This window comes from Larimichthys crocea, unplaced genomic scaffold, assembly GCF_000972845.2.
Source record: "Larimichthys crocea isolate SSNF unplaced genomic scaffold, L_crocea_2.0 scaffold214, whole genome shotgun sequence".
NCBI classification, from domain to species: domain Eukaryota; kingdom Metazoa; phylum Chordata; class Actinopteri; family Sciaenidae; genus Larimichthys; species Larimichthys crocea.
Genome location: NW_020852853.1, coordinates 510,349 through 527,290, shown reverse-complemented (window position 1 = coordinate 527,290; position 16,942 = coordinate 510,349). Strand labels below are relative to the sequence as shown.

The window sequence follows — 16,942 nt, the reverse complement described above, 5'->3', positions numbered from 1 at the left end:
AACAAAAACCTAACAACACTAAACAACCCAACCCAACCAACAAACACTAACAACACTAACAAAACTAACAAAACTAACAAACTAACAACACTAACAACACTAACAACCTAACAAACTAACAAACTAACAACACTAAACAAACACTAACAAAACTAACAACACTAACAACACTAACAACACTAACAACACTAACAAAACTAACAAACCTAACAAACCTCATCAATACAGTGTGTACCTCATCATACAGGTGTGTACCTCATCAATACAGGTGTGTATCTCATTAATACATGTGTTGTACCTCCTTAATACCTGTGTGTACCTCATTAATACATGTGTGTACCTCATTAATACATGTGTGTACCTCATCATACAGGTGTGTACCTCATTACTACATGGTGTACCTCATCCTACAGGTGTGTACCTCATTAAATACATGTGTGTACCTCATCATACAGGGTGTGTACCTCATTAATACATGTGTGTATTCCTCAATACAGGTGTGTACCTCATTAATACGTGGTACCTCATCAATACCTGTGTACCTCGTTACTAACGTGTACCTCATCAATACAGGTGTGTACCTCATTAATACAGGTGTGTACCTCGTTATTCCTTTGTGTGTACCTCATCAACATGTGTGTACCTCTTATACTGGTGTGTACCTCGTTATTCTTGTTGTGTACCTTGTTAATACATGTGTGTACCTCATTATACTGGTGTGTACTCTTATACATGTGTGTACCTCATTAATACTGGTGTGTACCTCGTTAATACAGGTGTGCATTTTGTTAATACTGGTGTGTGTAGTTTGTTAATACTGGTGTGTAGTTTGTTAATATTGGTGTGTAGTTTGTTAATATTGGTGTGTAGTTTGTTAATACTGGTGTGTAGTTTGTTATATTGTGTTGTGTTGTTATACTGGTGTGTAGTTGTTATTTGGTTGTAGTTGTTAATATTGTTGTGTAGTTTGTAATACTGGTGTGTAGTTTGTTAATATCTGGTGTGGTTTGTTAATATGGTGTGTAGTTTGTTAATTATTGGTGGTAGTTTGTTAATACTGGTGTGTAGTTAGTTAATCTAGTTGTTAATACTGTGTGTAGTTAGTTTGTGTGTGTTAATACTGGTGTATCTGTTTGTTAATACTGGTGTGTAGTTTGTTAATTACTGGTTGTGTGTTTGTTATACTGGTTGTGTGTATCTATATAAATAATATATATATATATATATATTATTTATATATTTATTTATTATATATATATATATATATATATATATATATATTATATATATATATATTTATTTATATATTATTTATATACTTGAACATTTGTTTGAAGTCAAATACTGAAACTTGATTACAGCAGATGAGTTTGTATATGTTTAGATATATGATGTGTTTGCATGTATATAATATATGTATGTTACTGTGTCCTGGCTCGGCTCGGCTCGGCTCGTATGTATGTTACTGTGTCCTGGCTCGGCTCGGCTCGGCTCGGTTCTGGTTCCTGTCGGACTCTCTGTGTTAACTTTAATTTTTGCGCGCCCTCTTTCTTCCGTTCTCCATGTCATTTCCTGTGATTAAAAAATGGTGGTCAAAGCTCGGAGAGGCTGAGCTGCTCAAATTAACGGAGAACTTTGCGGATCGGCGGCCGGAGGCGCAGCCAGCGGCCGGGGGACACGGCGCCTCGGCGGGCCGGCGACTGGAGCTTCACCCGGGGGGAGAGACGGACCGCGTCCCCCCGCTGCGAGTCTGGTGAGTGTGGGTGTGTGTGTGTGTGTGTGTGTGTGTGTGTGTGTGTGTGTGTGTGTGTGTGTGTGTCTGTGTGTGTCAGTAGCCACTGTGGCCAGCAGCAAACATGGCTTCCTCAGGCTGCAGCTGATCGCCAGCTCACACTGTGGCGCAGATCTCAGACCAGCTGCTGGTTCTGACTCAGTCCGCTCACTTATCGGATCATCCGCAAAGTTCTGCACAACTTTAGTTTGTCAGCATCTCAAAGTGTTCCGACAGTCCAGAACCGCCCCAGAACCAGTCCAGAACCGCCCCAGAACCAGTCCAGCAGAGATGATATGAAACATGTGTACACACACACAGATGATAACGTCCTGTGGTTGGTGTACACACTTATTTAAAACATCATTAATAAACTAAAGCACAGCTGATTCGTTTATCAGCTGATCAATACATCATTCATTTTATTAATTTATTTGATTTACTCACACAGAAGCAAAAAACAAAACAGTGACTTTTGAAAAATACTTTAATACTTTACCACAGTACTTCTACTCTGACTGTTGTAAAGTATCCGAGTACTTCTGACAGAAATATTCATTTGATTCATTTAAAATGTAAAAACTATCCACAGGCTGAGGTCAGAGTGTGATCGATCAGTCATCAGTATGTGTGTATTGATTGTGTTTTGGTGACAGAACATTAAACCCTTTTGATTCTGTTGGTTCTGTTTTGTTCTGCAGAGGTTCTGAAGTACCAACATGGTCCAAACATGAGCGAGCTGTTGGACCTCTGGTGTAAGTTCTTCTTCTTCTCATGTGATCTTTAAAAGTTCTACAAAGTTCTGTTCTGTCGACTTTCTGAGCGGTCCTTTAGAGTTCTTCAGAACAAACCTGAACCGGGACATGGACGCTGTGTAATGATCACATCTTTGTCCTCCAGTCTGCGAGGAGTGCCAGGACTATTTCCAGAAGGAGTGTCCAACCCACGGGCCACCGCTCTTTGTCCCTGACACGCCTGCGGCCCCGGGGTCAGCCAACAGGGCGGCGCTCACCGTCCCGTCAGGCCTGGAGGTCTTCACCGAGGGAGACGAGGTGGATGTTCGCTGCGTGGATCCAAACATCCCCAAGGGGGCGGTGTTTGGTCCGTATGAGGGAGATCTGGTCTCCAAGGACGAGTCCTCTGGCTTCTTCTCCTGGATAGTAAGTTTAACCGGTCCAAGATAGGTTAGGAACCGGCCCCGAACAGTTAGGAACCAGGCCAAGACCAGTTGGGAACCAGTCCAAGACCAGTTAGGAACCAGTCCAAGACCAGTTAGGAACCAGGCCAAGACCAGTTGGGAACCAGTCCAAGACCTGTTAGGAACCAGGCCAAGACCAGTTGGGAACCAGTCCAAGACCTGTTAGGAACCAGTCCAGACCAGTTTGTGAACTTGTTTGTTCTGTTTTCGTTGCAGATTGTTGATTTCAACAACGCATATCGATCGATCGATGGCAGCGATGAGACCAAAGCCAACTGGATGAGGTAACACAGACGTCAGGTTCAGTTTCTACTGTTTTCTGATTGTATTGATGAAATGATTAATCATTATTTCTTATTCAAAACATTCATTTATAGCTGTATGGGTTTCTCTCTTTCAACATCTTGTTAGAAAAATCCAAACGTCTTGGTGTGGAGTTGAAGAATTACACCTTGAACGACAATCAACGAGCTTTCCTGAATCTCTGTTGATTATAAAATATATTAAAATAACTTTTAATTCAATCAAACCTGCAAAACTGAATCTACTTTAACCTTTAGTTTCCTCCCAACCTCTTGACGATTAAATGATGTAAGTCTTGAATGTTTCTGATGTTTGTGACCTGCAGGTTTGTCCGGACCTCGTCAGAGGAGAGCGACAGGAACTTGACGGCGTTTCAGCATCATAAAAACATTTACTTCAGAGTGTGTCGGACTCTGGTGGCGGGAGAGAAACTGCGGGTCTGGTACAGCGACGACTACATCCAACGCCTCCACTGCGTCTCTCAGGAGAGCATCGGCCGCAACCTGGACACAGGTGAGCCGGACAGGTAGTCTCTGATTTATTGTGGTGATGAAACTTACTGCACAACAGCTGTTTTTGAGGGTTCAAGGGTTGGCAGACTTATTAGCCTCTCCTGGTTTCAATTTCTCGACGGTGTTGCCAATTCTTTTCTAATTAAAGCAACTAGCACGAATGCTAGTCGTTAAAAGTCACCAGATAGTGTCATACAATAATTTGCATAATGCTTAGTGGTTGTCAGTTGCAAAACCCAAAAAGTACCTGATCTTCTTGACTAAGAAATCTGTCTTAATTCCAGAAACTGGGAAGCCGGCGGTCCCGCCCAACATTCAGAAGGACTTTAAATCTCCGTGCCTGCAGTCAGCTCTGCAGGGCAAACCGAGCCCCAGTAAACAACCCAGCGAAGAGCCAGACGGCCAGCCTCCTGCCAAGAGGAAGAAGATCGACCTTATCTTTAAAGACGTCCTGGAGGCTTCTCTAGAGGACTCCAGCAAGTCCAGGTCCCAGTCTTCCCTCCACGGCGACTGTAAAACGGCAGTGCTCAGGTCTGGGTGTGATTCTTCTGAAAGCAGCTTCAACGTTCAGAACCTGAAGGTGGAAGAAAAAGACGAGGAGAACCAGAGCAGTGAGGTGCCCTCCACCTCCTTCTGCCCCAACTGTGTCAAACTGAAGAGGAGGATCCTGGAGCTGGAGGAGGAGCTGTCCAGACTCAGAGGAGAACAGGGGGACGTGGTCGGTTCATCGATGTCTGAAAAGACCCTGACCCAGCACAATCAGCCGCCCCACCCGGAGCAAGGCCCCATCGAAGATTTTCAAGGTAGGATCGGACCCAAAGTTCAGTTGTTGTAGGTTAAATTAAAGCATTCGGATTAATTCCCTATAAACCTTGAACAAACCACATGACAGTCTGTCCAATAGTTGTTGGTATTGGTAGACTGACTGACCTTCATAGAGCCACTAGCATTGCTACAGATCACAGATGCAACATTTTAGTGGTTACAGAAGTTGGATGTGTCTTTCTTTGCAGGAATGGAGCCTTTGACTCCCACTCAGGTGGTTCTGGATGAAGACGACCAGGACGTGGACTCAGCTGATGAGTCGATTGCTGCAGATCTTGTGATTTCTCCAGAAGACCCATCGAAGCTCTCCTCTGCTGGTGGCAGACGAATTCGCCGATTCAAGCAGGAGTGGCTGAAAAAGTTCTGGTTTCTTCGCTACTCGCCAACCCTCAACGAGATGTGGTGCCACGTCTGCCGCCAGTACACCGTCCAGTCATCTCGAACCTCTGCCTTTATCATCGGCTCCAAGCAGTTTAAGATCCACACCATCAAGCTCCACAGCCAGAGCAACCTCCACAAGAAGTGTCTGCAGCTGTATAAGCTGCGCATGCATCCAGAGAAGACAGAGGAGATGTGCAAGAATATGATGCTGCTGTTCAATGCAGCGTACCACTTGGCTTTGGAGGGACGGCCCTTCTCTGACCTCCGTCCACTGGCAGAGCTTCTGAAGAGGTGTGAGCTCAAAGTGGTGGACCAGTACATGAATGAAGGGGACTGTCAGATCCTCATTCACCACATCGCTCGAGCTTTGAAAGAAGACCTGGCTGAGAAGATGCGCCTGTCCCCCTTCTTGAGTGTCATAATGGATGCCCAAAATGATGACCTTTTCTCAGACATGGTAGCCGTCTACGTCCAGTTCATTACCAGTGAGGGTTCTCCAAACACAGAGTTCCTGTCCTTGCAGAGACTTAGCATGGCCAGTGTGGACGGATATCTCCAGGCTATGGATCGTGCCTTCGGTGTCCTCGGCCTCAGGTTTCAGGACTTGCTGGTGGTCGGACTTGGGGTAGATGGCACCAACATCTCTTCAGGAATGAGAGCCAACCTGTATATCGCTGTACAAAAGACTTTTCCTTGGATCCTCTGTCTTCCTATCATGATCCATCGGCCCCATCTGGAGGTGCTAGATGCCATCAGTGGAAAGGAGCTCTCCTGCCTTGAGGATCTGGAAAACAACCTCAAGCAGCTCCTCAGTTTTTACCGTTACTCCCCTCGCATGATGGCCGAACTGCGATCCACCGCTCCGACACTGTCAGAGGAGACTGAGTTCCTCGGAGACATTAGAGCCATTCGATGGATCATCGGAGAACCAAACGTCCTTAACGCGCTAATCAAAGATTACCTGGAGGTAGTCACCCATCTTAAAGAGATCAGCAGCCAAACACAGAGGGCTGACGCTGCAGCCATCGCCCTCACCCTACTCCAGTTCCTCATGGACTATCAGTCTGTAAAGCTCATCTACTTCCTGCTGGACATCATAGCTGTTCTCTCACGATTAGCCTTCACTTTCCAAGGGGAGTACCTGCTTGTGTCACAGGTGGAAGCCAAGATAGAGGAGGCCATTCTGGAGATTGGCCAGTTGGTGGACTGTCCCGGAGAGTATCTACAGGAGTTTGAGGAAAATTTCCGTGAAAGTTTCAACGGTGTTGCTCTAAAGAACCTGCGTGTTGCAGAGTCCAAGTTTCAGTCCATCCGAGAAAAGATCTGCAACAGAAGCCAAGGCATCCTGTCGCAAAGGCTGGACCTGCAGAGCCGTTCATTTGCCAAAGCCTGCAAGATCCTGGACCTGTCCACCTGGCCTCACAACCGGGAGGACCTACAAGACTATGGGGAGGAGGAAATCCAGATGATATTCAACCATTTGGAATCCATTCCTTCTGGGGGTCAGGAGGGCTCCCAGGCCAGGTCAGAGGCCAGGGGCAGCCTGGTGATGGAGTGGAAAGACCTGAAAGCAGATTACTACAGTATGAATGGTTTTAAGGAGGTCATCAGTCACATCTGCAGGTACAAGCAGCGTTTTCCTCTGCTGAACCGGATTGTGCAGGTTGTGCGGGTCCAGCCAAGTTCCACAACCTGCTGCGATAAAGGCCGAGGGTCTCTGCAGAAGATGTGTAGGAACAATCGCTCCCGGCTGACTCTGGAGCAGATGAACGACCTGCTGACTGTGGCAGTTAATGGACCGCCCATCGCTAACTTTGATGGGAAGCGAGCATTGGACAGCTGGTTTGAAGAGAAGTCCGGCAGCAGTTACTCGCTATCAGCTGAGGTGTTAAACAGGATGTCAGCAGCTGATCAGAAGTCTGTCCTGCACAGCGTTGACGTCAACACTGAGTTCTACCCTGACATTTAACAGGCAAACCCAGTGTTGTGGCACTGCAATATAATAATACTACAACACTACAGTAGTACTACAAAACACAGATAAATTGAATCAGTGCAATTGTGTTGTGAGTGTTATTGTAGACAACTGGTCTAGTTTAGCCTCTCGTCCATGAGGCTTCTTCAGGCCTGCAATAACCATTAGATACTAAGAATCACAGACAGTAATAGTAATAGTTGAAATATCTAGTCCACAAGGAGACATAAGGCAACTACAGAGAACTACAAAGAGATGCAAAGCAACTACAAAGAGACATAAGACAACCACAAGGAGACAAAAAACAACCACAAAAAGATATAAACAACCACACAGAGACAGAAAACAACTACAAAAAACTACAAACTACCACAAAGAGACACAAAACAACCACAGAGATGGAAAGCAACTACAAAGAGATATAGGACAACCACAAAGAGATACAAAACAACTACAAAGAGACATAATGCAACCACAAAGAAATAGAAAACAACTACGGAGATGCAAAACAACTAAAAATAGATACAAACAACCACAAAGAGACACAAAACAACCATAGAGATGCAAAACAACTACAAAAAGACATAAGACAACCACAAAGAGATACAAAACAACTATAAAGAGACAGAAAATAACCACAGAGATACAAAACAAATATAAAGAGACAGACAAGTATAAAAACTTGTAAAGCCACCACCAATAACTGCAGCTACTATTGCAGCTATTAAGCAGCTGTGTGGTTGTAGTTGTTTTGCTGTTGTCTCTGCTGGAATCTTCTCTGACTGACTGACTTCTTTCACTGATGATTGTCAAACTGAGGGCTGCCGAGCGGCCTGCTCTCATCATATCTAATAATAACGCACTTGTTGCCAGAAAAAAAGGCCGTTATACATTGGTCAGTGTCAAACTAAACGTCTGTGCTGTGGAGCCGCTCTGCTTCAGCTGATTTGCCAATGGGATATTCAGTCATTTAGTGCCTGACAGATTTGTGTAAGGATGTAAAAATGCTTTATATTTCTATATGAAATGTAGACACTGTATATAATGTATAAACTGTATATACTGTAAATGCTTTTGAGCCTGTTTTTAAGGAGAGTATTTTTCTCTTGAATTTGATGATTGTGCCATAACGATTGAATGCAAGAACCGAAAGAAAAAGGTGCTATCCTGCTATGCCATACTGTATTTTGCCAGATTTGTTTGGATGTTTACTGCTGCGTATGATAAATCTGAAATATGTTCTTTTTCTCTGATGCATCAACTTCATGTTTGGGTGTAATCATCAGGGTAACTTCAGTCTTTGCCAAAGCTCAAGGCTTCAAAAAATTCAAATAAGTTTTAAAAAGCTGCATGACGATAGTAAACTGTTGCTTTTAGTGCACATTTAAGTATTTTATCATTATTATTAAGATTCAATGTAACATGGCAGAGGTACAGGATGACCTCAGCAGGCAGACCATCACTTTTGCTTTAGTTTTTATAATATTGTGAAATTTGCTGTGTCCTTCATTTAAAGGAAAAATTCACCTTATGGTGGAAAGTTATCAGTCTAATGCTGCGTTCATGTCATATCATTTGAAATCACAAGCTGTCTCTGTTAGCTCCAAAGTTAGCTCCATGTTTAGCTCTGTAGTTACAGAACTAACCATGTTTAGCTCTGTTAGCTTCATGGTTAGCTCTGTTAGCTTCATGGTTAGCTCTGTTAGCTCAATGGTTAGGGTTAGAAAACAGGGTAACCATCTTGGAGTTTGGATTAACAATAATAATTTCTTCTTTCTCTGCTGATGTGACATGAATGCAGCATCAGTACTGACCTGGATCAGGGAGGCAATTAGCCTAGCTTAGCATAAAGATTGGAAACAGGGAATCAGCTAGCCTGGCTCTCGTCAAAGCTCAAAAACAAACTGTTTCATTACACAAAATGCTGGAGGTGTTTGTCTGTGTAGTTTTGAATTTTGAACAGAGTCAAGCAAGCTTCAGAGAGATAAGCTAAGCTAAGCTAAGCTAATCTGCTCCCAGCTCTGGTTCCATACTTCTTATTATGAAACAGAATAAATGTCAAAGTATTTCTGGGTGTTTGCTGTGTGATGCTCTTCACTGAAGATAAGCTGTTTTTATTTCATATTGTGCTCGTCCGTATCGTATGCATGCCGTTATTTCTGTATAAACTGACCTAATTTTTGAAGCATAATGTTTGTACAATGCTGCCTGAGCTGCTTCAGACTGATGCTGGTTTTTATTCAGACTGATGCTGGTTTTTCTAAATGATTTGCGTGCAGTACAGTTTGATTTCAGTCCACATCATGAACGTGTATCTGGCTGATTGTAATCTGGCTCCAAAGCTGAGAGGAGTCGCTTTTTCTTCTTCATATTCGATGTTTTGCTCGACTGTGACATTTTTCACTGCTGGACTGAATCTGTGGTGACTTCTCTGTTTTTGTTTTTCTGTTTCAAATGCTTTAAAAAATAATAAAATGAAATAAAAGACTGTTTGTCTGAAGCTGCTTTGTCAGCCATCCTGAATAGATAAGATAGACAGAAACTTATTTTTTTATATTTTCTCTTTGTTAGCTCTATTAGCTCCATGTTAGCTCTGTTAGCTCCATGTTAGCTTCATGTCAGCTCTATTAGCTCCTTGTTAGCTCCATGTTAGCTCTGCTAGCTCCTTGTTAGCTCTGTTAGGTCATTGTTAGCTCCATGTTAGCTCCTTGTTAGCTTCATGTTAGCTCTGTTAGCGCCATGTTAGCTCCATGTTAGCTCTGTTAGCTTCTTGTTAGCTCTGTTAGCTCCTTATTAACTCATTGTTAGCTCCTTATTAACTCCATGTTAGCTCTATTAGCCCCTTGTTAGCTCCATGTTAGCTATATTAACTCCATGTTAGCTCTATTAGCTCCATGTTAGCTCCCTATTAACTCCATGTTAGCTTCTTGTTAACTCCATGTTAGCTCTGTTAGCTCCTTGTTAGCTCTTTATTAGCTCCATGTTAGCTCCTTATTAACTCCATGTTAGCTCTGTAAGCTCCATGTTAGCTCCTTCTTAGCTTCATGTTAGCTCTGTTAGCTCCATGTTAGCTCTGTTAGCTCTTTATTAACTCCATGTTAGCTCCTTGTTAGCTCCTTGTTAGCTCCATGTTAGCTCTATTAACTCCTTGTTAGCTCCATGTTAGCTCTGCTAGCTCCTTGTTACCTCCTTTAGGTCATTATTAGCTCCATGTTAGCTCCTTGTTAGCTCTGTTAGCTCCTTATTAGCTCTGTTATCTCCATGTTAGCTCCTTGTTAGCTCTGTTAGCTCCATGTTAGCTCCATGTTAGCTCTGTTAGCTCCTTATTAGCTCCTTATTAGCTCCATGTTAGCCTCTTATTAACTCCATGTTAGCTCTGTAAGCTCCATGTTAGCTCCTTCTTAGCTCCATGTTAGCTCTGTTAGCTCCATGTTAGCTCTTTATTAAGTCCTTATTAGCTCCTTGTTAGCTCTGTAAGCTCCATGTTAGCTCTGTTAGCTCTTTATTAGCTCCTTGTTAGCTCCTTATTAGCTCCATGTTAGCTCTGTTAGCTCTTTATTAGCTCCATGTTAGCTCCTTGTTAACTCCATGTTAGCTCTGTAAGCTCCATGTTAGCTCCTTGTTAGCTCCATGTTAGCTCTGTTAGCTCTTTATTAGTTCCTTGTTAGCTCCTTATTAGCTCCTTGTTAGCTCTGTTAGCTCCATGTTAGCTTCTTGTTAGCTCCTTATTAGCTCCATGTTAGCTCTGTTAACTCTTTATTAGCTCCTTGTTAGCTCTGTTAGCTCCATGTTAACTCCTTGTTAGCTCCTTGTTTTCTCTGTTAGCTCTTTATTAGCTCCTTGTTAGCTCCATGTTAGCTCCTTGTTAACTCTGTTATCTCCATGTTAGCTCCTTGATAACTCCTTGTTAGCTCTGTTAGCTCCTTGTTAACTCTGTTAGCTCCATGTTATCTCCATGTTAGCTCCTTATTAACTCCATGTTAGCTCTGTTAGCCCTGTTAGCTCCTTGTTAACTCTGTTAGCTCCATGTTAGCTTCATGTTAGCTCTGTTAGCTCCTTGTTAGCTCTGTTAGCTCCTTGTTAACTCTGTTAGCTCCATGTTAGCTCCTTGTTAGTTCCATGTTAGCTCCTTATTAACTCCATGTTAGCTCTGTTAGCTCTGTTAGCTCCTTGTTAACTCTGTTAGCTCCTTGTTAGCTCTGTTAACTCCATGTTAGCTCCTTATTAACTCCATGTTAGCTCTGTTAGCCCTGTTAGCTCTGTTAGCTCCTTGTTAACTCTGTTAGCTCCTTGTTAGCTCTGTTAGCTCCATGTTAGCTCCATGTTAACTCTGTTAGCTCTGTTAGCTCCATGTTAACTCTGTTAGCTCTGTTAGCTCCATGTTAGCTCTGTTAGCGCCATGTTAGCTCTGTTAGCTCCATGTTAGCTCCTTGTTAACTCTGTTAGCTCCATGTTAGCTCCTTGTTAACTCTGTTAGCGCCATGTTAGCTCTGTTAGCTCCATGTTAGCTCCTTATTAACTCCATGTTAGCTCTGTTAGCTCCATGTTAGCTCCTTGTTAGCTCTGTTAGCTCCTTGTTAACTCTGTTAGCTCCTTGTTAGCTCCATGTTAACTCCATGTTAGCTCTGTTAGCTCCATGTTAACTCCATGTTAGCTCTGTTAGCTCCATGTTAGATCCTTGTTAGCTCCGTGTTAGCTCTGTTAGCTCTGGTTCAGATGCTAACAGCTCATACAGAGTGTGTGATCACATGATGATGAGCAATGATCTGATTGGTCGCTTCGGTGACTTCTGTCAACATGAACCGGAACCGGACGTGGTTCCCATGATGCACTCGGGGAGTGTAAAGGTGTGTGTGACCGTTCACTGTGCGAGCGTGACGTCGACCTGTCACCGAGAAACACCTGTCCGGTAAGTTCAAAGCTTCATGACGTAAAATAACGGAAAACTTAAAGCACGTCTGATGACGTCGAACATGAAGGCCGTCAGAGCGCCACACACACACACACACACACACACACACACACACACAGACACTCACACAGTCACACACACACACACACTCACACACACAGTCACACTCACACTCACACTCACACACTCACACACGTTGGATCGTTTTCAAACTATAAATCATGTCAAACTGTTTGAGAGACGCAGGAGGAGGCAGGAACCAGAACCAGACCGGGTCGAGGTCTGGGTCTGGGTCTGGGTCTCTTGCAGTCATTGTGTTGATATGTCAGAGTGAAAAGAGTTCCTGCAGAGTTGGACTGCAGTCTGAAGAAATGTGAGGACAGAGAGGACAGGAAGGAGACAGCTCAGAAGTCCTGCTGTCTGCTGACGAGCTCCATCAAACGATCTTTGTCCTCAGAGACAACAGCTCAGTCTCTGTGACCACAGACGTAGTCTCTAAGACGTCCCAAAACCTGGACGTAGTCTCTGAGACGTCCCCACAGACTGTCTAAAACCTGGACGTAGTCTCTGAGACGTCCCCGCGGACTGTCTAAAACTTGTTGACACGTGAATGTAGTATTACTACTTTGACTGAGTAAACAGTACGTCTTCCAGCAGTCTGTCCTCGTCTTACTCATGTGGGAGGCGTTGGTTTGGCATGTGACTTATTGCTCCAGACGGAGACACCAGACGGAGACACCAGACGGAGACACCAGAGGCGTCACTGACGCCATCACCAGAATGCCAACCTCTAGATGGTTCTCCATAACAAACTGTGTGTTGTGCACCTGAACACTCTGGCAGCTGATTGGATGAAACTTTGCTCCTTCTTCTTCTGTGGTGTAACTCTAAGTTAATCTTGTTGAACTGTCACCACAGGCTGAGAGCACGCTGACACACACACACACACACACACACACACACACACACACACACACACACACACACACACTCTTTGGTTGGATGGTGTTGTCATGTATCAGTCCCAGGCTGTGACAGACTCAGCTGCTGAACAGAGGACTGACTGTATCTGCAGCTGCTGACTAAAGCAAACATTCATTTTCATAGAGACTCGTCACGCTGGCTGAGAACCAGTGTGACAGATACACACACACACACACACACACACACACACACACACACACACACACACACACACACAGACACACACAGACAGAGACACACACACACAGACACACACAGACAGAGACACACACACACACACACAGACAGAGACACACACACACACACACACACAGAGACACACACACACACACAGACAGAGACACACACACACACACACACACGGACACTATCGGTTATTTGTCCACTGTCCCTGAGTCATCCATCAGTTTTAGAGATACGTCCAGGTTTTAGACAGTCTGCGGGGTACGTCCCGGCGACTACTTCCAGGTTTTAAAGATAGTTGCGGGACGTACGGACGACTACGTCCAGGTTTTTCGACGTTCTGCGGGGACGTCACGGAGGACACGTCCAGGTTTTCGACAGTCTGCGGGGGACGTCACGGAAGGACTTCGTTCCAGGTTTTAGACAGTCGCGGGGACGTACGGAGACTTACGTACAGTTTTAGACAGTCTGCGGGGACGTCACGGGACTACTACAGGTTTTAACAGTCGCGGGGACGCACGGAGACTACGTCCAGGTTTTAGTTAGCCATCTCTGCTGGGGACGTCACGGAGGACTCCGTCCAGGTTTTAGACAGTCTGCGGGGACGTCAGGGACTAGTCCAGGTTTTAGATAGTCTGCGTGGACGTCACGGAGAACTACGTCCCTGTTTTAGCAGTCTGCGTGGGACGTAACGGCGACTACGTTCCATGTTTTAGACAGATGCGGGGACGTCACGGAGAACGTCCAGGTTTTAGACAGTCTGCGGGGACGTCACGGAGACTAGCAGGTTTAAGACATCTGTGAGGACGTTCCGCATACTTGTCCATGCTGTGACAGATGTCCTCCCTGTCCAGTTTTTCATTGTACTTCCTTTTGTCCGAGCTTCAGACTCAGTGTTCCTGAACGATGCCTGTCTTGGTCTGCAGCAGCACTTTGTATCTGTCTAACCTTCTGCCATTGTTGTCTCTTCCTATCATCAGTCAGTGTGGTGACTCTGTAAAACACAGTCAGTGTGTGTTGGACTCGTTAACTACAGTCAGTGTGGTGACTCTGTAACTACCAGTCAGGTGGTGACTCTGTTAACTACAGTCCTTGTGTGACTCTGTAACACAGTCGTGGGTGACTCTGTAACTCAGCAGTGTTGTGGACTCTGTTACTACATCAGTGTGGTGCCCTCTGTAACTACGTCAGTGTGTGAGACTGTACCTAAGTCAGTGTGTGCTCTTGTACCTACAGTCAGTGGGTGACTCTGTAAACTACAGTCGTGTGGTGATCTGTAACTACATTCAGTGTGTGACTGTAAACACAGTAAGTTGTGCGGTGAACTCTGAATACAGTCAGTGGGTTGACTCTGTAAACACAGTCAGTGTGGTGACTCTGTAACTACAGTTCAGTGTGGTGTGACTCTGTAACTACAGTCGTGTGGTGGACTCTGTAATACAGTCAGCCGTGTGACCTGTACCTACAGTTTCAGCGTGTGGACTCTTAAACTACAGTCAGTGTGGTGACTCTGTAATACAGTCAGTGTGGTTTGACTCTGTAAAATTACAGTCAGTGTGTGACTCTGTAACTTACAGCAGTGTGGTGACTCTGTAACTACATCAGTGTGTGACCTCGTACACAACTACCAGTCAGTGTGGTACTCTGTAACTAAGTCAGTGTGCGACTCTGTAACTACAGTCAGTGTGGCCTCGTAACTACAGTCAGTGTGTGACTCTGTAACTACCGTCAGTGTGGCGAACTCTGTAACTACAGTCAGTGTGGGGACTCTGAACTACAGTCAGTGTGGGCCTCTGTAAACTACCGTCTGTGGCGACTCTGTAACTAAGTCAGTGTGTGACTCTGTAAACTACAGTCCCAGTGTGTGACTCTGTAAACTACAGTCAGTGTGGTGACTCTGTCACTACAGTCAGTGGGTGACTCTTTAACTACAGTCAGTGTGGTGACTCTGTAAATTCCAGTCAGTGTGGTGACTCTGTAACTACAGTCAGTGTGGTGACTCTGTAACTACAGTCAGTGTGGTGACTCTGTAACTACAGTCAGGTTGTGGACTCTTTTAACTACAGTCCGTGTGGTGACTTGTAACTACAGGTCAGTGTGTTGACTCTGTAACTACAGTCAGTGTGGTGACTCGTAAAACTACAGTCAGTGTGGTGACCTCTGTACAACTACAGTCCGTGTGGTGACTCTGTAAACTACATCCAGCGTGTGACTCTTAACTACAGTCAGAGTGTGACTTCTGTAACTACGTCAGTGTGGTGGACTTCTATGTAATACGTCAGTGTGGTGCCTCTGTAACTACAGTCAGTGTGGACGATCGTACAACAGTCAGTGTGGCGACTCTGTAACTACAGTCAGTGTGGCGACTCTGTAACTACAGTCAGTGTGGCGACTCTGTAACTACAGTCAGTGTGGCGACTCTGTAACTACAGTCAGTGTGGCGACTTGTTAACTTACAGTCCGTGTGTGACTCTGTAACTACAGTCAGTGTGGAATCTGTAAACAGTCAGTGTGTGACTCTGTAACTACAGTCAGTGTGTACTTCTGTAACTCACGTCAGTGTGTGACTTTAAAACTACAGTCAGCGTGGTGACTAGTAACTTACAGTCAGCGTGGTGACTCTGTAACTACAGTCAGTTTGTGACTCTGTCACTACAGTCAGTGTGTGACTCTGTCAATACCAGTCAGTGTGGTGACTCTGTCAACTTACAGTCAGTGTGGTGACTCTGTAACTTACAGTCAGTTTGTGACTCTGTAACTACATCAGTGTGGTACTCTGTAACACAGTCAGTGTGTGACTCTGTAACTACAGTCAGTGTGTGAACCTCTGTTAACTACAGTCAGTGTGGTGACTGTAACTACAGTCAGTGTGGTGACTCTGTAAACTACAGTCAGTGGTTGCCTCTGATAACTACAGTCCTGGGTGACTCTCGTAACTACAGTTCAGTGTGTGACTTGTAACTACAGTCAGTGTTGTGACTCTGTAACTACCGTCAGTGTGGTGGACTGTTGTTTAACTACAGTCGTGGTGACTCTGTAACTACAGCAGTGGGCTGCTGTAACTACAGTCACAACACTGACTGTAGTTACGCCGTGTGTGACTGTAACTACGTCAGTGTGGACTCGTACACTACAGTCAGTGTGGTGACTCTGTAATACAGTCAGTGTGGTGACTCTGTAACTACATGTCAAGTGTGTGACTCTGTACAAACTACAAGTCAGTGGTCTCTGTAACTACATCCGTGTGGTGACTCTGTAACTACAGTCAGTGTTGTGACTCTGTAACTTCAGTCAGTGTGTGCACTCTTTAACTACAGTCAGTGTGTGGACTCTGTAACTACAGTCAGTGTTGTGACTCTGTAATCCCTACAGTCAGTGTGTGATCTGTAACTAAGTCAGTGTGTGGAACTCTGTAAACTACAGTCAGTGTGTGACTCTGTAACTACAGTCAGTGTGTGACTCTGTATTACTACAGTCAGCGTGTGACTCTGTAAACTACCCGTCACGTGTGACTCTTAATACAGTCAGCGTGTGACTCTGCTAACTACAGTCAGCGGTGACTCTGTACACTACAGTCAGTGTGGTGACTCTTGTAATACAGTCAGTGTGTGACTCTGTAACTACATTCAGTGTGTGGACTCTGTAACTACAGTCAGTGTTGTGACTCTGTAAAACTACCAGTCAGTGTGTGGACTCTGTAACTACCAGTCAGTGTGTGACTGTAATACAGTCAGGTGTTTGTTGTGACTCTAGTAACTACCATCAGTGTGTGATGCAGTACAGATGTCAAAGTCCGGCGACTGTGATAGTGTTCTCCAACATCTTCTACCAGCCTCAGCACGATGCCACTGTGAGGGACGTGAATCAAAACATGACTTCATCAGGGTCCGCCTGTGTG

General features: G+C 44.7%; 2 protein-coding genes across 2 annotated transcripts in view; both read left to right on the top strand.

The window, feature by feature from the left end:
* The first annotated feature begins 1,566 nt into the window (after positions 1-1,566).
* Positions 1,567-7,517, top strand: prdm11 (PR domain containing 11). The gene is made up of 8 exons (XM_027275812.1): positions 1,567-1,753; positions 2,118-2,121; positions 2,471-2,526; positions 2,672-2,931; positions 3,186-3,253; positions 3,598-3,785; positions 4,069-4,587; positions 4,798-7,517. The coding sequence occupies exons 3-8, from the start codon at positions 2,502-2,504 to the stop codon at positions 6,957-6,959; spliced, it is 3,222 nt and encodes a 1,073-aa protein (XP_027131613.1). The 5' UTR covers positions 1,567-1,753; positions 2,118-2,121; positions 2,471-2,501; the 3' UTR covers positions 6,960-7,517.
* Positions 7,518-11,744: 4,227 nt separating this feature from the next.
* Positions 11,745-16,942, top strand: part of cd59b (CD59 molecule (CD59 blood group) b) — a 19,256-nt gene continuing 14,058 nt past the window's right edge. The window contains exon 1 of the mRNA XM_019257777.2: positions 11,745-11,874. The gene's annotated coding sequence lies outside the window, so the exon portion shown is untranslated. The remainder of the gene's footprint in view (positions 11,875-16,942) is intronic.

Bases quoted from the DNA above. Each gene is read 5' to 3' on its own strand.
- prdm11 (XM_027275812.1), top strand. From the start codon at position 2,502: ATGAGCGAGCTGTTGGACCTCTGGT. The intron at 2,527-2,671 runs GTAAGTTCTTCT...TTTGTCCTCCAG, and splicing joins CGAGCTGTTGGACCTCTGGT to TCTGCGAGGAGTGCCAGGAC. The intron at 3,786-4,068 runs GTGAGCCGGACA...TCTTAATTCCAG, and splicing joins CGGCCGCAACCTGGACACAG to AAACTGGGAAGCCGGCGGTC.